This window comes from Alosa pseudoharengus, unplaced genomic scaffold (genome assembly GCF_046254945.1).
Source record: "Alosa pseudoharengus isolate Yale_2024_CS ecotype anadromous, Long Island Sound unplaced genomic scaffold, YU_APseudo_1.1 YU_APseudo_1.1_scf_9, whole genome shotgun sequence".
NCBI classification, from domain to species: Eukaryota; Metazoa; Chordata; class Actinopteri; order Clupeiformes; family Clupeidae; genus Alosa; species Alosa pseudoharengus.
In genome coordinates, this window is record NW_027468881.1 from 41,460,559 (window position 1) to 41,483,896 (window position 23,338).

At 43.1% G+C, this 23,338-nt stretch overlaps 1 protein-coding gene and 1 long non-coding RNA gene across 3 annotated transcripts; one reads left to right on the forward strand and one right to left on the reverse strand.

Moving 5' to 3' along the window:
* Positions 1 to 12,577: 12,577 nt before the first annotated feature.
* LOC143115038 (uncharacterized) lies at positions 12,578 to 14,120 on the reverse strand. 2 transcript variants are annotated; one of them, XR_012985032.1, is made up of 5 exons: positions 13,690 to 14,120; positions 13,495 to 13,587; positions 13,274 to 13,356; positions 12,840 to 13,148; positions 12,578 to 12,671 (listed from the first exon to the last, which is right to left on the reverse strand). It is a non-coding gene; the product is annotated as an uncharacterized LOC143115038 (long non-coding RNA). The 2 variants fall into 2 exon arrangements; XR_012985031.1 differs by having other exon boundaries at positions 12,840 to 13,142; positions 13,690 to 14,118.
* Positions 14,121 to 19,010: 4,890 nt separating this feature from the next.
* LOC143114680 (acidic mammalian chitinase-like) lies at positions 19,011 to 21,946 on the forward strand. The gene is made up of 7 exons (XM_076276397.1): positions 19,011 to 19,170; positions 19,719 to 19,843; positions 19,976 to 20,099; positions 20,256 to 20,438; positions 20,939 to 21,055; positions 21,162 to 21,297; positions 21,780 to 21,946. The coding sequence occupies exons 1-7, from the start codon at positions 19,015 to 19,017 to the stop codon at positions 21,929 to 21,931; spliced, it is 993 nt and encodes a 330-aa protein (XP_076132512.1). The 5' UTR covers positions 19,011 to 19,014; the 3' UTR covers positions 21,932 to 21,946.
* The last annotated feature ends 1,392 nt before the right edge of the window (positions 21,947 to 23,338 follow it).

Below are 23,338 nucleotides of genomic sequence, written 5' to 3' on the forward strand. Positions count from 1 at the left end.
TATTGCTTCAAGTGGTCATACCTTATTTTTAGGATCAGTTGAATTGTTTTGAGTTTTTGTCGTAACATGGTGATAACAAACTACAGTTGCATGTGACGTCACAGGTTTGGGCGCTTAATCTCTAACTGATCAATACGGCAATTTGCTTAACTGGCTTACATATTTTTGTAATAACGGAAGGTGATGTAAACCGCGTGGTGATAACCTTTATGTCTTGATAACTGGTGTTGTGCTTCTACTCACATGAAGAGCTGGCAGTAAGTGTTAAGTGGCAATGCTAACCAGGCTAATAAACAAACCATGCTACCGTGAGTAACGTCGAAGGGTAAAGTCACGTGGCTTTTTTGTAGTTCGTTTATGAAACAAAAGGAGCAATTTCGATTTTTTTTAAATAAGGCAAAATAGGGTCTGACATTTTCACAGTTAGAAGATTATTACTGTATAAACACTGAAAAATATTTTTGGTGGATAAGATCGTTGATTTGGCTTCACAGTATTTTTTTTAAAATAGGTCTATGGGACTTAACATTGGAGCTGCTCTTCGATAGGAACGCAACCACTTGGGGCGCTGGTTTTCACTTTCCCTCCCTATAGATACTTTAATCATCCCGAGGGAAATTTTTATAATTTAAACAGTTTAGTTAGCTGGCTAGCTAGCTAGCAGCCGGCTGAGTTTGTGTAATTTCCTGAAGTGGAAAGAGATTTTGTTCAGGCCTTAATAGATATTGTAATGTCTGTAGCTATCCCTAACAGTCATATATAGATTAGGCTTACACACGTGAGTTCCTTAGTGTTCGGTTTATTCAACTTCCCTTAACACACACATTCACTGACTACGTATATCGCTTCTTCTACGATAGGCAGAACAATGCCCCAGGCTATGACAATGACACCTTCAGGTCATTCCTGTCATTACATCTCCCCCCTCAAAGATGATGCCCTTTTCAGTTAACCTGAACTCTTAGTGTAAACATTTCTGTACACTCACAACACTTACAAAACTTCTGTATGCTAACGATGTTCCTTGTTGAAACGCAACTGTATGCAAACATCTAATGAAAATAACCATTCTTTCTGTTCGTACTTTTACAAAACATACATTCTTTCTGTCTTGTCAGAACAAAGTGCATTTCCTTCAAATACAACACTGAAATAAATCAAACATTCCCCCCCCCCTTTTCTTTTTTTTTTTAAACCCCCACACAGTCCATTATCACCAGTTCAGTTTGACTGGAGGCTTGCTCACTCTGCCAGAGCGAGTGACAGTCACAGTCCCTTTTGTGGGTGTGGGAGTGTTTTGTGTCTCGGCACCCTCTGTGTCCTCGCCATTAGTGACCTCGGGAGTCAACTGGTCAGGACTTCCACCGACAGGTGTGGATTGCAGGTGACGCCTGTTCCTCCTATAGCGCTCACCCTGGGCTGTCTCCACGATGTAGGACCTTGGAGTGGAGCTGGAGCTGTGGACAACAGCAGGCATCGTCCACTGTTTCTGTCCATCCAACTTTGTTAGCACGGGGTCCCCCGGGCTCAGTGAGGGTAGGATCTTCACTCCATTCCTGCGGTTGTAGAAATAGGCTTGCCGCTGCTTGGCTGCAGCGTCAGCCTGTCTGATCACCTCCTCGTCGGGCCAGTCAGGTCTCAGATTGTCCTGCAGGATAGGCAAGGTGGTCCTAATTTTCCTACCAATCAGGAGTTCTGCTGGACTGACCCCTGTCGAAGATGTGGGTGTGGCTCTGTATGTCATCAGGGCCAGGAGGGGGTCCTCTTGACTGACCCCTGTCGAAGATGTGGGTGTGGCTCTGTATGTCATCAGGGCCAGGAGGGGGTCCTCCTGTCTCAGTTTGGATTTCGCTATCTGAACTGCCCTCTCTGCCTGTCCATTGCTTTGGGGGTAGTGAGGGCTGGATGTGACATGGACGAAATCATATTCCTAACTAAACTCCCTCATCTCTGCTGAAGCTAGCTGGGGCCCATTATCACTCACTATCACTTCGGGGATACCAAAACGTGCAAAAGTGGCTTTCAGCTTAGCTACAACCTGGTGAGTAGTAGTTGTAGGCAGATTCAAAATGTCCAGATATCTGGAATAATAATCAGATACTACTAAGTAGTCTTAAACTCACATAGATCTATACCAATTTTCTGACATGGCCTGGATGGGAGCTCACTGGGCATTAACGGCTCCTTTCTCTGAGTGTTTTTGTTTTCTCTGCAAAAAGCACACTGCTGTACTGTTCTCACTATCTCGTCACCTATTCCAGGCCACCATACTGATTGGTAAGCTCTCTCTCTGCACTTTACTAGGCCTTGATGCCCGTCATGGATTCTCCTTAGTATGACCTCCCTCATTTCTGTGGGAATAACAATGCTCTGGCCTCTTATGACTAAACCCTCTATCTCGGATAGTTCTCCCCTCACTTGATAGAAATCTTTGACTGCCTCCGGCACCTTACTTACAAAATCAGGCCACCCACTCCTAATGAACCCTATGACTGTCTGGAGCTGCCTGTCATTTGTTGTGTGCCGTTTTAGCTCTAACATCCGGTGTGGTGTGGCTGGAACCTGGCCCATGACTGCCTCAATGTGTGCTGCCACCTCCTCATGACAAACCCCATCCCCCTGACATTGCTCTGGGCCCCTAGATAGCGCATCTGCTACTGCTAATGTCTTACCAGGTGCATGCTCTGCTATGGCATTGAACCGCATTAATCTCATCAGCAGTCTCTGGCACCTGATCGGGACACAGTCTAGGTCCTTGCTGTTCATAAGAGGTACCAATGGTTTGTGATCCGTCACAAGCCTAAAGCTGTCCATTCCGTATAGGTACTTGTCAAAACGTTCGCAGGCCCAAACACTGGCAAGGCACTCCTTCTCGATTTGCGCGTACCTTTTCTCCGCGTCGCTCAATCGTCTGGAGCAGTAGGCCACAGGTTTCCAGTGATCTCCATGCTGCTGGAATAGAACACCCCCCAGCCCATAGCTGCTGGCGTCCGCTGACACGATGGTGGGCTTGTTGGCGTTGTAGAAGGTAAGTACCGGGGCTGTTGCTAATGCAGTCTTTAAACTTCTAAATGCTTCACACTGTGCAGGTCCCCACGTCCACTCTGTGTCTCCCTTCAGTAGCTCGTACAGTGGGTGGGCCACTGTCGACAGTTCTGGGATGAACTTAGCTAAGTAGTTGACCATCCCTAAGAATCTTTTAAGTTCGGTCACATTTTGTGGTTGTGGAAAGTTCTCTATTCCTGTCACCTTGCTTGGATCAGCCCTGACCCCTGTCTCATCAATCACATGACCTAGGACAGGGGTTCCCAAACTTTTCAACCCGCGACCCCCAAAATAACCGTGCCAGAGACTGGCGACCCCCACTATCCCTGGATGTGACTCAAAAAATAAAATAAAATGTGCGCACCGGCCATACCCACTGGCTTATCCAAACACGGGCTTAACGACAACACAAAAGAACAGAGCAGCCTGTTATGATTTTACTACAGATGTCCGATAATATCGGCCAACCGATATTATCGGCCCGATATTAGCATAAAAATGTAATATCTGTTAATATCGTTATCGGATTTTTTTTGCCTTAAAACCGATAACATAATGCTTGCGTTACACACAAATAGTGCCTATGCGCTCCTGAAGCGTTTACCGGCGCACAGATGATGACCTCATCAATCTGCGTCTTGAAGCATACAAACAAGCGTGGATGGCTGCAGTAACAAACTTGCTCGTGGCCGTAGTAGCCCCTTGCGTTGGCCGTGACGCCCCTTTGAAAATCAGAGGTTTACAGGCCACGGTGGCCTTGGTGCCCCCTTCTTTAAATATTCTGCTTTGCGTCCTACTAATAGCGATATATATTTAGCCTATGGCCTATGGCCAAATTACGCAGTGGAGAAAGTGACAGCGCAAGAAAGAAAGTGCGTCCAAATTAACCCATCCTACTCATCACACAGACATCACAAGTATCACACGAAAGAGCTTTTTCTCAGCTTTTAATCGATGTTAGCCGCTAATTGCTGTGGTGAACGGTTCGCGAGAAAAGTAAATAATATCATTCAATTTAATCATAAATTCTACCGAAGGTTTTGAGTCCATCTCCCTACCCATTCATCTCGGTGGAATACTTCAGAACCCTTTGTTTAACACATGACAAACCATATATCAGAATAAACAGCAGACCTTACCGAACAGAAAGGTGTAAAGCAGTCCCCTGTACAGTTAGCCGTTCCAGACTAATCCCGTTTTGAATTTGCAGTAAATTTCAACATACATGGATGTCTCCAAATTTGGGATTTAAGTTTTACACTGTGTTTAAATTGTTCCACATTATTTCATAACCGGCCAAATACAAAACAAATATTACAAATGTCGCCTAGATATCGGTAAATCAGAGGACAGCTGACTATAAGAGTTTGTGAAGTAGCCTTCATGATCACAAAATGCTAAGCATGCATCTAGGCTATTTGAGTTTCTTAAAGCTGAGCTGTGCTTAAATTGTTCAATACATGATTTCATAACAGGCCAAATATAAAATAAATGTTAAATATAGCCTAGATATCTGTATATGAGGAAGGACGGGTTTAGAGTGAGGGTCTGTCTTGTCTGTAAAAACAGACACCCGTGACTCATATTTGTGCATTCATTCAATTAAGGTGATTGAGTTTTAGTTAAAGAAACAGTTCATGAAGCATCCTACAAATGCAGGCTCATTTAACACAGAAAAAGGGTAGCCTGTCATACACTATGCCTGTTATTTTAGTTGGCTTTACATTCTGCTATGTTGCACATAGTTGTTCAGGTACAATGTTTTATCATTTGTGAAGAAGTCAAATTTGCCCTATTTGTTGTGGGCATTGTCAAGATTATCTCAGGGAGAGTGTAATCCAAACTGTTGTTTGAGACAATTAAAAAAAAAAAAATAAACATGGCACTTTTTCCCTAAATTAAGTTGAAGTATTTTTCTTATTTTGCACAGACAATGTTAACATTTGGAAAGCCTTGTTGCATTCAAGAATGCATCCAGTGGGGCATCACAATAACATTAAGCATGTTGTGTTAATTCCATAACAGGAGATATGTGATGTTACCTAAATTAGTTTTGAGGAAAAATAACCCACATATCGACATCGGTATCGGCTGATATCGGAATCGAAAGTTGAGAGTTGGACAATATCGGCATATCAGATATCGGCAAAAAAGCCAATATCGGACATCCCTAGATTTTACATATAGAACTTTACTATATGATAAAAGCAGAATACCTTAGTCAAAAAATAATATCCATGAGTGCACATTATTGCTGTCATGTGCAAACGTAACTTTAAAACATTACTTTAATTTCCATTTTAAAGCAACACCAAAGCACTTTTCCTGTCGCACGCACGCTTGTTTATCCAGCACTGGCTTTGGAAATAACGATGTCTACAGACAAGGTAGAGTACGTTGCATGATTTTATGAAAGTATAATGTATTGCGACATCAGAAGCAAGTCAAATTTGTAGTTTCTTATGTCTCATTCCATCGAACTACAGATCCGCTACCCGATCTGGCAAACTTGCGGTTATAGCCGATAGAGGGTCGTGAAGAGAATGCAGAAGTGCTGTTCACCCTGTTACGAGTTGATGGTTTTGGAAACAATATTTTAATGTACAAAAAATTCTTTGGTGTTGCTTTAACAGAAGAATATCTCAGTCAGGGTAATATCCACAAACTGTTGTAAACATATGTACATTGTTGCTGCGCAAATTTACATTTTGGCAACTACATTTCAGCGTTAATCTCATCTAATGAGATGGATGCGCGCTATGCGCGGAACACAGCAAGTCCATTCTTGGTTTAATTGTGGAGACGGCCACACGGAGATCATCCTCCACATTTAGACGCGATCTGTATTTGTTTTTAATATATTTCAGTGCAAAGAACGGCGTCAGTACGTCCATCGCGGCCTTGGATAGCTGTGGATATTCCCTCTCGACTGAAATCCAGAACTCAGCAACCGTCTTGGAATTAAACTCTGTCTTTAAAGTGCGGTCACATGACAGCTCAACCAGTGCGTCCTCCATGCCGGCTGACAGATGACTTGCGGTGGTTACAGTGAATGGTGATCTTATCCAGTCATCATTTTTCAGAATTTTATTTTTTCCAAATTTATTTGATTTATGGAAATCATTTCGTGACCCACCCCTCGCCGGGGGGTCGCGACCCACACTTTGGGAACCCCTGACCTAGGAAACGAATCTGTCTCTGTTTAAACTTGCATTTGGCTTTGTTCAGCTTAAGCCCAGCCGCCGCGATAACTTTCAACACCTCTGCTAGGCGCTGGTCGTGTTGCTCCTCAGTCTCAGCATGAACTAAAATGTCGTCCATAAAAATCTCAGTTCCTTCCAGGCCGGCCAGGGTCTCCGCCATTTTCCTCTGGAAAATTTCGGGCGCTGATGTTATTCCGAAAGGGAGGCGGCGGAAGGCATATCTCCCGAACGGAGTTATGAACGTAGTGAGCATCCTGCTCTCTTCGTGCAAAGGAATTTGGTAAAATCCACTTGCTGCATCCAAAGACGTGAACACTTTTGAACCAGCTAGCCTTGGCATTATTTCCTCCACTGTGGGTAGGACATACTTCTCCCGTCTCACCGCTTTATTCAGTTTCCTGAGGTCTGCACAGAGGCGGACCTCCCTCTTGTTTGGTTTAAGCACCGGCACCATAGCAGCGCACCATTCAGTCGGCTGTGTTACTTTTTCAATTATATCCTCTTCCTCCAGGCGTTGCAGTTCCCTCTTCACCAGCGGTACCAACGGCAGGGGTATCCGCCTGGCTGTCGGCACTGCATACGGCTGGGCATCTTCGCGCAGGGCTATTCTGACTGGCTCAGTTTTCAGTAGCCCGCTTGAACCAAACACACCACTGACCTCGTCCATCCTCTTCACTAGGCCCATCTTCACCGCTTCTTCACGGCCTAATAAGCAGCTTGTTCCCTCTATCACATACACCTTAAAATAAAAGTTTTTCTCCTTGTAGCTTGTGGTGCCTTGGAACATGCCTGTACATTTGAGGTCACCTCCTGGGCTTACAAAGCATGTGTCTGGAGGTCCTAACTGTATTTTCGGTCTCATCTTTTTGAATGTCTCTTGGTCGATAATAGTAGCATCAGCTCCGGTGTCAATTTTAAAGGTTACTACCACATTGTTTATGGTTAAGCCTACAGTCCATGTATTTTCTTTATCCTCCCTGTCAACTGCACCGAGGAAGTATGTCTGTTCAGGCTGTTCACTTGTGACTTCCCTGACTGCTTTAGACTGGCATTTACGTTCCCAATGTCCATTCTTATGACACTTATTGCACTTACTTTTCAATGCGGGGCAACGCTTTTCATCAGAGTGCTGTGGCTTACCACATCTCCCACACTCCTCCTTTGTGTAGGCTCCTTGGCTGCTGTTCCCGCGTCTCATGTATTCATGCCTCTCTCTGCTATACTGTCCGTCTTTCCCCTTCACAGCATTAATGTTGGCCAGCTGAGTGTCCGGTCTGTTGGTTTGAAGACTTACGTGTCTCGTTACCACCTCCGCATGGCGCACACGTTCGATCACCTGCGCAAGCGTCAAGTCTGCTTTGAGCTGGAACTGGCGGGAGAGCTCTTTGTCTGATATTCCTACCACCAGGCGGTCCCTTATATGTTCGTCCCTCGTGGCTCCAAACTGACAGTGTTCCGCCAACTCATACAATGTCCTAATGTACATCTCTGCCGTTTCTCCGGAATGCTGGCACCGTTGGTAGAAACATGCACGCTCATGTATGACGTTACGCCGTGGAATAAAGTACTCATCAAACTTTTTCATCACCTCCTCAAAGTCTTCCTTATCATCTTCCTCTTCGAACTCAAATGAACTGAATATCTTTTCAGCTTCACTGCCCATAGCGTAGATATGTATGACGTTACGCCGTGGAATAAAGTACTCATCAAACTTTTTCATCACCTCCTCAAAGTCTTCCTTATCATCTTCCTCTTCGAACTCAAATGAACTGAATATCTTTTCACTCACTTGGATCTCTCCGTCCTCTTGGCTAAGTTTCGTGGCTAGCCGGTAGCGGCAAAATCTCCGTTTCCACTCCGGCCATTCTGTTGGACTCTCAAACTTAAACTCAATTGGCGCTCTAAACTTCGCCATGACTTCCGTACCGACACACTGCCTATTCTGACACCATGTAATGTCTGTAGCTGTTCGGTGTTCGGTTTATTCAACTTCCCTTAACACACACATTCACTGACTACGTATATCGCTTCTTCTACGATAGGCAGAACAATGCCCCAGGCTATGACAATGACACCTTCAGGTCATTACCTGTCATTACAGATATCCTTTGTTTGAAAATAAATCGTTTCTATTCTTTCCTCTTAATTCCATGTGTTGCAACTCTCGCTGGTAACTTTGTTAACTTATCCAGCAAACTATTAAAAATTCACGACTGTAACAAAACACTGCAACTCTCGCTTGCCCTCGAACTAGTCCATCTTCCTGTTTCCGCCTTGTCGCGCTCGTCTGAAAAAAAATGAGTGGTGCGCTACCGTGTTCTACACGGCCAAAACCCTGGCGCGCCAGAGAGATCTACGTCATTTTGACGTCACATTGTCGCGCTACCGGTCGGGTGCGTCAGGTATGTAGAAGCCTTTACTTTGTGCCCCGCGCTCCCCTGCAGCTTTCTGAAGCGGTGTTTCTGAAGCTTGTAGGCCTAACAACACATACCACCTTGACGTGAAAAAGCTTAACGTAGCTTATGTCCCGAAACGGCAACAAGTCGTTTTACTCCCCGTATGCGCTCATTATAAAGAACGTTTAACATGTCACAAAAACAGCTATCAATTAATCACCAAACTTCTTATAAACAAGTCTTGCCAGGAGCAACACCTTGCAAAAAATGATAATAATAGGCCTAGGCCTTTATACGGCTCTGCTCCTGCCTAGATTCGAACTCAGAACTGCCTGAAAGTTGCAGACCTGTTCTGGAAATACGTGCATTAACCCACTCGACCGTCAGACAACGCTATCTGCTTCGAGTAGGCCTATTGGGTAGGACTGTAGCCTACACTGCTTGCTGTGGCACAGTCTTGAGTGACCGAATTTGTTTTCCTTTGTCATATGAATGCTGCAATTTTGTTAACATTACTGTTAAGGAGATGCTGTAGGCAAAGACTATATTTCAACCTTGTTAGTGTAAAAAAAAACAGAACTATTCACAAGGTTTCTGGGCAGCATATTTATGTTCTGTTAGCAAGCGAACTTCTCTTGACTGCCGACAAAAGCGAAGAAAAAGACGAAGCTCTCATTTTAAAACATTACTGAGAGACAGGCACTGTACAATCAAGAAATCTTGCCACTGAATCCAAAGCTATGTTTACCATTATGTACAAAGCTTATAGGCTACAGTGGACTAGCATGTTGCAAGGGCTGCTAAGGGACTGTACGATATTTAGCGGGGGGGGGCGGTCGCCAGACGATCGGGTTAAAAATGTTCTGCCTGGCCCTCCCCACTGGTCAATTTTTTTTTCCAGGGGCCTACCCCCGGCTCAAAAAAATTCTCCTAGGCCCTTCCCCCTACGTGAATCAAATAAAACTGGTCGAGTTTACAAGGTTAAAAATGCAATGTCATAAGCACACATACACACAAGGGGCTACACACCAGTGTTGCGCGGGTTTGGTCACAAGCGGCCCGCGGTCGCCCGATATTTTAATCAATAGTAGCCTATGGGGAATTGTGTTATTTTAGGAACGATTCATATAGATTTTTGCAATTGGTGTTTTTTTACTTGCTAGGACCCCATTGAATACAAAACAACCTGTTTCCAATTTTTTTCTTCATTTTCAGTGCCAAAATTCAAGATGCCGGACAATATATGCAGAAAAATAATATAAAGGCTTAAAGTGGTCAACTTTTGATAAATATACACCTAATAAGGTAGACAAGTGAGATACAGACTATTTTCAAAAGATGTATTGCATCATTTGCCAAAAAATGTGGAGAAAAAATGGAAAAAATGAAAAAAAGAGAAAAAAATCTGCATCTTGTTTCATTATTGAAGAGTTCAACAAAACATTGTCATTATCCTAGTATTTATCCTCACCACTGTCACTGTCTTTTTTAAAGGAATTATCCGGAGTAAAATGCACTTTAGATCGATTTACGGATGATTGGGGGTACATACGTTGAGTTGACATCAAAATCATGTCATTCGGATGTGTTTTGAGAAAGTTCGATTGTATATCTCTTCTACAGTTCCAAACAACATAACACTTACGTGGTAGTGAGTAGAGGGTCCCTAAAGCCAAACCGAAGTATCCCGAGGTCTTTATGTGGTCGAATAGAGAGTCCAGAATGAATTTCATCAAGCCAGTACCTTTCCGGAAATGTTGCCATCTGTGCTGTAGGAGTCTTATTGCTGGGTGTGTTGTAACACGCTCTGGAAATTCACAATTTCGTCGTCGTTTAAAAAAAAAAAAACATAAGTGGACATGGATCACAAGTTCATGGATCAAACCAAGCACCTCATAACATCTATATTCTGCTTTTATCTGATATATGCAAGTGTTTTGATATGAAATAAACATGATTTGCATGACATCACCCTGCTGGTCAGTTTTGACCTACGCGACAGCCCTGCAAAGTACCATACAGCCATTCGGCTGCATTTTCTGACAGTTTTGGATGGACACAAGTTCATGGATCAAACCAAGTTGGGTTGATCATGCCATCCCAAACCCTCAAAAGCTTCCTCTATGCCTTTAAGTCCATGTCAAATGTTTTTTGCCAAAGTTGAAACTATTGCTTTACGTTCTCATCATGTCATGCTCATCCAAATGTAGGCTACGCATGGTCATATTTTGCCCAGTTGAGTAAAAATGAAAATATTCAGAGGGTGAAATAAAATAGCATATGTTGTTCATCCGGATGCAAGGAAGCATCTCCAAGAATTTTTAATGCCCCAGGTACCCCGGTTACCTCAGTAGCGCCCCTCAAAGGTGTAAAAATGTAATATTTTGAGTTTCCTAAATTGTGGAACCACTGGTCAGATTTGTCTGAAATTTGGTATGCTTATTACTTAAGATATGTGTTATAAATAATGTTTCTGTCATTTGTGTACCTCATGTGCAAAAATGGGAAAATTACATTTATTTTAAAATATTACAAATGTTGCAAGCTTTTGACTTTATAGTAAAGCAGGTGATACATCTTAATAATTCAAGCATGTTTCTCATGTTATGTATAAAAATATTTTTGTAATTTTGAAATTATAGCTATTTCTGTAATTAGACTACATGCCCCATGACGTGTAGCGTTCATTTCAACGCTGCTTTATAACAATGGCGCCGAATTTGTAGTTCACTAAAACGGTTTTGTATTAAAACATAAACAAAATTGTTAGGATGCAAAACACTGGCACAGACGACTTTTGCTGTCTATAATATGTATAGAAATAGTTAAAGCAAGTTGGTACATGACTCACAACATTGGCATTCAATGAAAATAAGTATAATTCCACAAAATATCGAAAAACGTGTACTTCTGACCCTTGTTGCTAGGCAACGCCCCGTAGGCCTACCTGCTTGGCTGAAGAATAGGCTCTCCTAATCTTTGCTGTTCAAAGCAACATAAATAGATAACAATATAACACTTAAATTGAACAGGTAACAAATGAAGATGTTGGTCAGACTGTAATAAGGACAATAGCAATAGGCTAATAAACAAATGCCCATTCAATCAATCAATGATATAATAAGTTATAGCTTTACTGCTTAATGGACTAAGTGCACTTAAATTGAACAGGTAACAAATGAAGATGTTGGTCAGACTGTAATAAGGACAATAGCAATAGGCTAATAAACAAATGCCCATTCAATCAATGATATAATAACAAGTTATAGTGCTCTACTGCATAATGGACTAAGTGCATGTTGAACAAATGTGCCTTTAGACGCCTTTTAAAAACACTGTAAACTATCACAGGAACAGAGTTCTGTGCAACTTATTGCACCCACATGGAACCACTGAGGAAGAGTCTTGAATTTAGCGTTCATGAGTAGGCCTAGTCGACAGAACAAATGGTAATCAGAAGACAGCAGTGGGCGGTTGGGGAAGTACATCTTGATCATTAAATTGAAATAACAAGGAGCAGATTCAGTCAGTGTCCCATATAGGCCAAAGTGAGAGATTTAAATGTAATGCTGGCTACTAGGCTACAGGGGGAGTGTAGGAGAATAGGCCTAGGAGTGGATATGCATGCCCAATATCCATACCCCATCTTCCGCCTTGCTGGAACAGTTGGCTATATAATGTATTTTCACTGTAGGCCTATTAAGACACATTCTATGTATCTATCTAATTTTAATTATGGTATTCATAGTACATGTGAGATTACAACAATAATAATGAATGTAGTAATACAAACTAAAATGACTAATGAGTAAATGAATGAATGCCTTTATTGTTATTGCATTGGGAAAGAAGTACGCTAGTGCTAATCTGCTAGTGCTAATCTGCTTGTTTTTAGACTCTGTAACATAGGTGGCTAACTATTTCTAATTTGTGCTGCTGTTGGTGCTGCTCCTGCCACTGACACAGCTGCAGCTGGTACTGCTACTGTTGCTGGTGGTGCCTCAACAAACTGCTGCACATTCTCTGACTAAGGGAAAAGCGCATCGTTGTTAGATATGTATGTACAAATGTCTTTAAACACAATGGTTGCACTTGAAATCATTCATCCTTCTCTTTTAAAGTATTTTCTGTGTTTTTAAGGAATGAAGCAAAACTACAGCAATCTAGACAGCTTGATACAATTGTACATATATACCTGGAGATTGAAATCTGCATTAAAGGCTGGCAGTGGTGATGCTGCTGCTGGTAGTGATGCTGCTGCTGGTGCCCAGCGTCCTTGCCTCATGGGGGTGGGTTGTGGGGGGGGGGCTGTGCCCGGGCGTCCTTGCCTCATGGGGGAGAGGGGTGGCTGGTGGGGGGGTGAGAGGCGCTGTGCCCCAGCGTCCTTACCTCATGGGGTGGGGGTTGGAGGGGTGAGGGGGGTGAGAGGCACAGCAGGTGTTTCTGCTGCTGCTGGTGTTGCTGGTGATGGGGGTGATGGTGGTGCTTCAACAGACTGCTGCAGCTCAACAGATTAAAGTAAAAGCGCATTATTGTTAGATATGTATGTACAAATCTGTTTTAGTCTGTAAAACACACTGGTATGCAAAAGGTTTTAGACAGGTTCATACAATTGTACTGTATATATACCTGGAGATTGTAATACGCATTGTATGAGCGTACCACCTGCCTCAGCTTTTCAGCAGTGAAAGCTTTACGCCCTTCACCTTTTCCTTTAAAAAATGGCAAACAATGCATCAAAGTGTATCAAAATGACCATAGTGAGGAACAAAGTTAAAGTCAAATCATGTTGCAACAGCTGTGTGCATGCAGTTGAAACAGTAACAGCTGGTTATTCAATATTAACGTACCGTCACTGACTGAGGCAAAGGGCAACTCCTCAGGCCACCAAGGCGGCCTGTGTTGTGACAGATATTCAGGCCGAGACAAACCCTGACTCAGTGCTGAGATAGAAGGGTGTTAAAGTGTACTGTAATCAGATTCAGTAGTCTGCATCATTTTGATCTTTAAATAAGGAAATTGAAAACATAGAATGCCAGTCATACCATGTTCTTTTATTAGACGGCCAATTGCCATCCGGCAATGTGTGCCACTGATATCAGGGTCAACGTATGGCCTCTCACCCCCCAAAGCATCTGTAAGACAGTACGCTCAGTGTCAAAAAAAACAAATGTTAAGGTTCCTTTTCTGAACTTCAAGAAAGGATTGACACAAAAACAAACCTTAACACCACTTTCATTTATACATACCACTTGACACACCCCTATTAGTGAACATGTTCAGCAGCTCAGCCTTCCTGTCATTGGTCCAAAAGGCCTCAAGATACTTTGGCCCTAAATGAACCGTAACCGAAAACCCCCCCCTTGAAATCCATTATCAATTAGGTTTGTGTTGCCATGTCAATATAATTTTTATCAAAACTCAGGGCCAGATTGTGACCATACTAAAAGAATTGTTCTTCCATTGAATGTCATCTTCGATAGATCTAATCTAGAGGCGATTGCTCTAAGACTACAGGGGAAGCACAGCCTCCTCTAAAATATCACGGGAAATCACATCAAATAACACTATTACATTAGCTTCTAGCCTACTATATTCCAACTAGAACATGCTGAAAAATTGTTCATCTTCATGGCTAGTTTGTTCAGCAGTAAGGTTTTGCGGTTATGGCAAACTTTGAAAGACATAAATCTATACATGGCTCTATTTTGCATATTGGCGAACGAGGTACACGATACGTTTTGAGCTCCAACTCAAAGGCAAAGCAGTTTCAGCCATGCAAACCATATCCATAACCATACCTACCATAACCATACCTACCGTAGATAGCCTAAATTATATATTTTTTGAACGCCTGTAGTGTGGAGATGTGATTTAAGCTATAATAAGTTATTGCTTGGGTGTTGCTAGGGTACATATGGTGGTTGCTATGCAAAATAACAAAGCAGTGGAATTGCTAACGTTAAGCCATTTTTAAATTTTTAGCCAAAAAACTCACTTATGTTGGTCCGATCAGTATAAAATCAGAATATGTTGAACAACGGGACATCACAAACAAGCCAGGCTCAGTTTGGAGTCGGTGGATTATTCCCGGAAGGAGATAAACTGTTCGAAACGTACAAGGTTTCTCTCTTCTGGCGCGGTAATGCTAGGTGCTAGAGGGATGGGACCAAGACGCACGGCACCGCCTTGAGGCCCCTGACAACTGTTCCAAAGGTGGGATATCTGAGACACCCACAAAAAAAACAGTGAAGGAAAAACATAAAAGAAGTTGACCACTCCCACTTCAGAGGTGGAGTTTTGGGTGGTAGCATGGAGCTACGAGGCTGAAATTCAAGTCAGACCTTCTGCACATGACCCACATGGAGCATGCAAAGTTTCATCCCTCTAGCTGTAATGCAAAGCAATGTGCTGGCAAAAACTACTTTTTTGGCGATTTAACATTTAGGCATTTTTACATTTTTAGCCAAAAAACACACATATGTTGGTCAGGTCAGTAAATGTATATAGCGTTGCTAGGGTACATATGGCGTTTACTATGCTAAATACCGTGGTTGCTGTCGTGGTTACTATGGTCATATTGTGGTTTAAAAAGTTGACCACTCCCACTTCAGAGGTGGAGTTGTGGGTGGTAGCATGGAGCTACAAGGCTGAAATTCAAGTCAGACCTTCTGCACATGACCCACATGGAGTGTGCAAAGTTTCATCCCTCTAGCTGTAACGCAAAGCATTGTGTCTGCGAAAAAAATATTTTTGACTATTTAACATTTAGCCATTTTTCAATTTTTAGCCAAAAAACACACATATGTTGGTGAGGTCAGTAATAGCGTTGCTAGGGTACATATGGCATTTACTATGCTAAATACCGTGGTTGCTATGGTGGTTACTATGGTCATATTGTGGTGGTTGCTAGGTTGTTGCTAGGGTAATTTGAATGGTTGCTATGGTGTTGCTAGGGTAGATATGGTGGTTGCTATTAAAATAGCACGGTTGCTATGGTGGTTGTTAGGGTAAGCATGTTGGTTGCTATGGTGGTTGCTAGCTTGACATTATACAAGTGGTTGCTACGGTAATTAAGATGGTTGCTAGGGTGTTGCTATCGTAATTAAGGTGGTTGCTTCGGTGTTGCTAGGGTACATATGGTGGTTGCTATGCAAAATAACAAAGCAGTGGAATTGCTAATGTTTAGCCATTTTTACATGTTTAGCCAAAAAAACTCACTTATGTTGGTCCGATCAGTATGAAATTAGAATATATTGAACAACAGGACATCACAAACAAGCCAGTTTCAGTTTTGAGTCGGTGGATTATTCCCGGAAGGAGATAAATGGTTCAAAGCGTACAAGGTTTCCCATTTCTGGTGCGGTAACGCTAGGAGCTAGAGGGATGGGACCAAGACGCACGGCTCCGGCTTGAGGCCCCTGACAACTGTTCCAAAGGTGGGATCTCTGAGACACCCACACAAAAAACTGTGAAGGAAAAACTTTTAAAAAGTTGACCACTCCCACTTCAGAGGTGGAGTTTTGGGTGGTAGCATGGAGCTACGAGGCTGAAATTCAAGTCAGACCTTCTGCACATGACCCTCATGGAGCGTGTAAAGTTGCATCAACAAACTAGCAACCACAACCCTATTCTCAACCAAAATGATTACCCTAGCAACCAGCATAGCAACCACTTTATTTAGCATAGCAACCACCATATCTACCCTAGCTAAGTAGCCTAAATCATATATTTTTGAAATGCACTCAGATATATTTTACATTCAAAGATCAACTGGACAGCTGTATCTTACCATGATATGCGCATCATTGACCACATGGGAGAAGTTGCGATTTCTCCTAGTGGCCTCCGCCCAGGTCGAACTCCTCTCTCTAAATTTAGAGAGTCGTTTGCTCGTTCTTGCTTGCATCTTAAATGAATTCACATTAAGTATTAACACACCTAACACTCACTCTCATCTTTAATGTACTTATCATCATTTATTGGAGAGAATGGGGGGGGGTCCCAACAGCTGCTATTAATTAAGTTGAATTGGGACATCAGGAAAACGTTATTACTGTATTCACAAAACATTACATGTAGTTGTATTAACTCTGTAACAGATTGCATAAAGCTAGCTCAAATACAAAAGCACTTCTTGACTAAGGTTATTATATTATGCGCATTCATCTGCGGATTACATTCGATTGCACATGCCTGTTTTGGACAATCTAATAGCCTTACCATGGCTATTGCTAACAAAGTTAAAATTACAACACCTTAACCTACCACCTATAATGGCACTTTATTAGGATATGTATACAATCTATAGATTAGCCGATATAGATCATGCTATTCAACAACTTCAACATTACTAATTATGTGTGTTGTAGGGTAACGTTAAAGGTTATTTGCAAGCAAGCATAGGCTAACGGTTAACGTTTCCTAACTTTAGCTGATACACCAAACAACGAATAGAGGCTAACAAACCTAACGATACTAATCTTACAATTTTGCAAAATTATGGGGGAGAGAAAATGGAAATATGATGTAGCCTAATATAGGCTAGTACAATGTAATTGTAATCATTACAACCGATTGACGTCTTACCTTGAAATGTCCCTCCAAGCTGGATGGAAGCTGGGTTGATATCTTTTTACTAGTTCGTCAAATGACACGCCGTAACAGGTTGTCATTGATCCACAATGGGCGTGAAAAGACACGCTAAAAGACTGAAAGGCGTTACACGACACGCTAAATTGCTTTAAAAGTGGCGTGCTATTTTACGCCATCTCGTGAGATCACGTTGTGACAGCAAGGCATTGCGGGTTCAGTACTTGCATGTGTTCCATACGGGTTCAGTACTTTGGTGCTTCAGATTGATCTGACATGACTCTTCATTGCTGTTGCAAAATATTTCAGTTCAATGTAATAACATTGTGTTTGAAAGAAAAAGTAACCCCCCCCCCCCCTACACACTTACCTTACTTGATTCAATTAGAAAAATGGATTACTCAATTTGCTCAATTGGAATGACTATTTGAACAATAAGGTGAAAAGTGTTTTATTCAAAACTAGACTGCTTCATGGAATTGTAACATAATATAGTTTGATAAATTGGACAGCCCTGACTTTTCCTTTTTTGTATGTGAGATTCAACACCCAGAATACCCTTCTGTAATCATTCATTATTAGCGTTAATGTTTACAGCAGTGTGACGGATGTGAAATTATTGCCCATTAGGATGTGCAACTGACCTGGTGTGTTATTTCACCAACTGGTCCCAGTACCGACCAGCATCAGGAAAGTACCTCCCAGCAGATGTTGACCCCAACCTCTGCACCCATTTGATCTACGCCTTCTCTGTCATCAATGATGCCAATGAGCTGGCCACCTATGAGTGGAATGATGAGACCCTCTATCAGTCTTTCAATGGACTTAAAACAAGGTGTGTTTACTTGCACACAAAAAGGAGTCATTTATATGCCTGTGTCCATCCTCTCACTAATGCCACCATGCTGTAATCTGTTGTACTTTTAAATTTTCTACCATCCAGTAAAATTAAATGGAAAAAATAAATATTGATATTTTTTAAAAGGTAAAATTCTCTGAAACCACAACGATAAAACTTTTTTTGTCTAAAAACAGGAATCCCAATTTGAAAACACTTCTAGCTGTTGGTGGATGGAACTTTGGCGTAGCAAAGTGAGTTTTTGTGTCTCTCTTCTGATTTTTGTAGATCACACAAATGAAATGCGATCAATAAGCTTCCTAATAATGTATCATACAAATCATGGGATTTGAACCCAAGATGGAAAATATGCAGTGATAGCGTAGTGGCTAAGCTGGGCTAGCATGCAGTAGTAGCGTCGTAGCTAAGGAGCTGGGCTAGCATGCAGTAGTGTAGTAGTTAAGGAGCTGGGCTAGCATGCAGTAGTAGCGTAGTAGCTAAGGAGCTAGGCTAGCATGCAGTAGTGTAGTGAATAAGGAGCTGGGCTAGCATGCAGTAGTAGTGTAGTGGCTAAGGAGCTAGGCTAGCATGCAGTAGTAGTGTAGTGGCTAAGGAGCTGGGCTAGCATTCAGTAGCAGCATAGTGGCTAAGGAGCTGGACTAGCATGTAGTGGTAGCAAAGTGGCTAGGGAGCTGGGCTAGCATGCAGTAGTAGCGTAGTGGCTAAGGAGCTGGGCTAGCATGCAGTAATAGCGTAGTGGCTAAGGAGCTACATGCAGTAGTAATGTGTAGTGGCTAAGGAGCTGGGCTAGCGTGTAGTGGTAGCGTAGTGGCTAAGGAGCTGGGCTAGCATGTAGTAGTAGCGTAGTGGCTGAGGAGCTGCATGCAGTAGTAGTGCGTACTGGCTAAAGAACTGGGCTTTTTTCCCCAGGTTCTCCCGTATGGTCTCAACACCGGCCAACAGGCAGAAATTCATCCAGTCCTCCATCACCTTCCTGCGGAGGCATGCCTTTGATGGGCTGGATTTGGACTGGGAGTACCCGAGGTCCAGGGGCAGCCCACCTGAGGACAAGCAGAGATTCACCCAGCTGTGTAAAGTAGGGGCGTTGGGTTCACCCAGCGGTGTAAAGTAGGGGCGTTGGGTTTACCCAGCGGGGTAAAGTAGGGGCGTTGGGTTTACCCAGCTGTGTAAAGTAGGGGCATTGGGTTTACCCAGCTGTGTAAAGTAGGGGCGTGTAAAGTAGGGGCATTGGGTTTACCCAACTGTGTAAAGTAGGGGCGTTGGGTTTACCCAGCTGTAAAAATGTAGGGGCATTGGGTTTACCCAGCTGTGTAAAGTAGGGGCGTGTAAAGTAGGGGCATTGGGTTTACCCAACTGTGTAAAGTAGGGGCGTTGGGTTTACCCAGCTGTAAAAATGTAGGGGCATTGGGTTTACCCAGCTGTGTAAAGTAGGGGCGTTGCGTTTATGACTTGCAACAGCACGTGGCATCCTCAAAGAGCTTTAAAGGCAAATAATAAGCCCTAGTTAAAGGAACTCTTCTGGGCTTCTCACTGTGTGTGTGTGTGTGTGTGTGTGTGTGTTGTGTGTGTGTGTGTGTGTTGTGTGTGTGTGGTGTGTGTGTGTGTGTGTGTGTGTGTTGCTAGGAGCTCCTGGAAGCCTATGAAGAGGAGGGAAGAAACACTGGACGTCCACGACTGATGCTGACCGCAGCAGTGGCCGCTGGAAAGGACACGATCGATGCAGGCTATGAGATCGCTGAAATTTCTAAGTACGCATTTTTTGTTTTCTTTAAAAGTCATGTCAATCTTGGAAGATGTGTGAAATCTATTGTTTTTAGTTATAGCCATTATGTACAGATTTGTTATTAATTACAAATGACTGATGGTTGTGTGGATCACAGGCACCTGGACTTCATTAGTGTGATGACGTATGACTTCCATGGAACATGGGAGAGTTTCACTGGACATAACAGCCCATTGTTCAGGGGGTCAAAGGACACTGGAAATCTCATCTACTTCAACACGGTAAAATAACGTTTCTATTATATGACCACCAGAGCAGAGTGTGAATGTGTTCTCTGTCATGTGTACAGTCTGCTAGCATACACTAGTAAAGTCTTTGAGTCGACAGGTCTTGAAAAATGGAAGTCCGACATGGTTCCCCTCTGTTGTGTTGTCTAGAACTTTGGCATGACGTACTGGAAGGACCAGGGTGTACCTGCGGAGAAGCTCAGGATGGGGTTCCCCACCTACGGCCGAACGTTCCGCCTCTCATCCGCAGACACGGGGGTCGGAGCGGCAGCCAGCGGAGCCGCTTCTTCTGGAACCTACACCCGAGAAGCTGGCTTCTGGTCCTACTATGAGGTGTGTGCGGACTATTGGCTCCCAACTCCCCTCCATCCACAACAGATATCATAAACGCTGTAGAAACAAAGCGAAATCCACTGTCAAGGACGCCACCCACCCAACCCATGGTCTTTTCACCCTTCTTCCACCTGGCAGGCGATATAGGAGCAGGAACAGCTTATTTCCAGAGGCTGCAACACTACACCTCCTGTCTAGCATTTGCACTTTAGCTGTTTATTTGTTTACCTGTTTACTTTTTACTTCTGCACTGTTTACCTGTTTACATTGACTGCACTGCACTGTTTACCTGTTTACATTTACTCTTGCACTGTTTCATTAATGCCCTTGCACTGCTAACACCCAAAACTACACAACATTATACATCAACACGGTAAAATATTAGCCTGTTGGACAACAACCGAGTAGACATTTAACAGCTTAAGTGTTGTCTAGTTACTGGAAATTTCTCTACAATACCGTAAGTGATGACTAAATAAATAAGTACATTTCTCTTTCAGATTTGCACTTTCCTCCAAGGCACCAGTGTCCAGTGGATTGCAGATCAGAGAGTTCCCTACGCTGTTAAAGGGAGCGAGTGGGTGGGCTTTGACAACCGGGAGAGCTTTGAGACCAAGGTGCCATGTGTACTGCTGCATTGTGTCTACAGCAGGTGTAGTGAGCGGAGTCTAAATACGCCCAGTGCACAGAGCATTTGACTAACTGGGTTTCATCTCCCTGCAGGCCCACTACCTCCATCAGAACGGGTTTGGGGGAGCTATGGTTTGGGCTCTGGACCTAGATGACTTCACTGGGCAGTTCTGTGGACAGGGCAAATACCCACTGATCAGCCACCTAAAAACCCTTCTGATGAACAGCAGTAAGTCCATACAAATGATGACGTTTGTGCATATTATTTAGCCTCTTATAACAGTGCTGCTGAGGAATGTGTTTTGGACAAGCAATTCTGTCAATCATCAATACTGTAACTTAATCCAGCCTGAAAGAAGGAACGTTTGATTTTAAATGGGTCTGGATTTTAATCAGAATTTGGTTTGATTTCAAATGGTCTGGATTTTAATCAGAATTTGGTTTGATTTCAAATGTGTCTGAATCATAGACTGTCTAAAATAGGTCTGGATATGACTTGGTCAGAATGTGGTTTGCATTCCTCAGAGTTGATCCGTTTCTCTTTGTTTTGATGCTCAACTGTACTGTCATCAGTTAACCAACGGGACACAAACATGTTTACTTCACTGCATAACCAACGGGACACAAACATGTTTACTCCACTGCATAATGCAAAACTAAACAGAAAGTACTCACCTGTGCAGAACTTACAATCAGTTTCCTCTTTCTCAGCGTCACCTTCTGTCCCACCCAACACCGCTGCTCCGGGGAAACAGACCACAGCCAAACCCATTACCACGACCAATCAGAAAATCACCCCAGAAAGTAGCATGTTTGAGATAGGAGTGGAACCAGAGTGGTGCAGTCTCATTGAAATCCGCTGAAATCAACAAGACGCCGATGTAGTCACAAAGCCAGAACTGAGAGACTCAGGAGAAGTTTTTATCCCCAGGCCATCCGAACTCTGAACTCACACTATACTGACTTTGTACACATTCACTCCTCAGCACTCTCAAACATTTCCCAACTCTGAACTCACACTTTACTGACTTTGCACTCATTCACTCCTCAGCACTCATGACCCCCCCCCCCCCACACACACACACACACCTACAAGACTTTTAGCACTTTTACATCCCTCTCCCTATGCTACAGACCTTTTATTTATTTTCTTATTTCATCACACGTCAAAACACACACACACACACATCTGACTTTCTCCAACTTTTGCACATCTCCATAGAACTTTTTATTTATTATTTTGATTTCTCCTCCATCTACCCATGTCCTTGATTGCCTAGCCTTTCTGCCCACCCCACCCCCATCCCCAACACACACACAAAAAAACACACACACTTACATCATCACTGTCATCACCTCACATACATACAGCACACTGTTTGCTACAGTAAGCCTCCTCTACATACTTGCTGCACACTGCCCCCCCCCCTCCCTACATACACAGCACATTGTCTTCAGGATCTTCTCCAACACACATCCTCTACATACTTACAGCACACTGCCCCCACCTACCCACACACACACTACACACACACACACACACACAGTCACTGCTCCACTCCCCTCCCGCCCACACACACATCTTCACTGTCATCACTCACATACATCATACATACAGTACTCTGCTTGCAATAGTAAGTCCCTTCACCATACTTGCAGTACACTGCCCCCCCCCCCCCCCTCCCCTACATACACAGCACATTATTATGACCGCCGCTAGCGAAGCGGTCATATAGGGATTGTCAAAGTTATCTTCAGTTAAGATGTTCAGAACTGCACCAAATTTTATGTGTATGATTGACCTGGCATTCTCTGGGGGTATGCCAAGTTTCGTAGAATTTCATCCATGGGGGGTCCCTAAAAAAATTAGGTTATGTGTACATTTAGTGACTGTACACTCATTGGCCTGTAGATGGTGGTGCATACATATACACATGCACACACACACACACACAGGCACCCACATACTATCGGTATTAGAACGGCCGATACATAATTACAAATTCAGTAGGATTAAAAGAAAGCCAAAATAAATATTCATCATCATCATCATGGCTGCATTTCCAGTATTGGCGATAAGTAGTCGATTGTCCACTAGATGGCGCATCGTTGCAGTGAGACGTAATTTTGTTGGAAGTTAAAGGGACACCAGGCAACGTTTTTGTGTTAATTACTCATCTTCGTAAGTCGGTATATGGTTAAATGACTCATTACAGGGCGAATGAAGACTCTCTCGCCCGCCCCTACTGCCTGTAGGAAGAATATCCCAC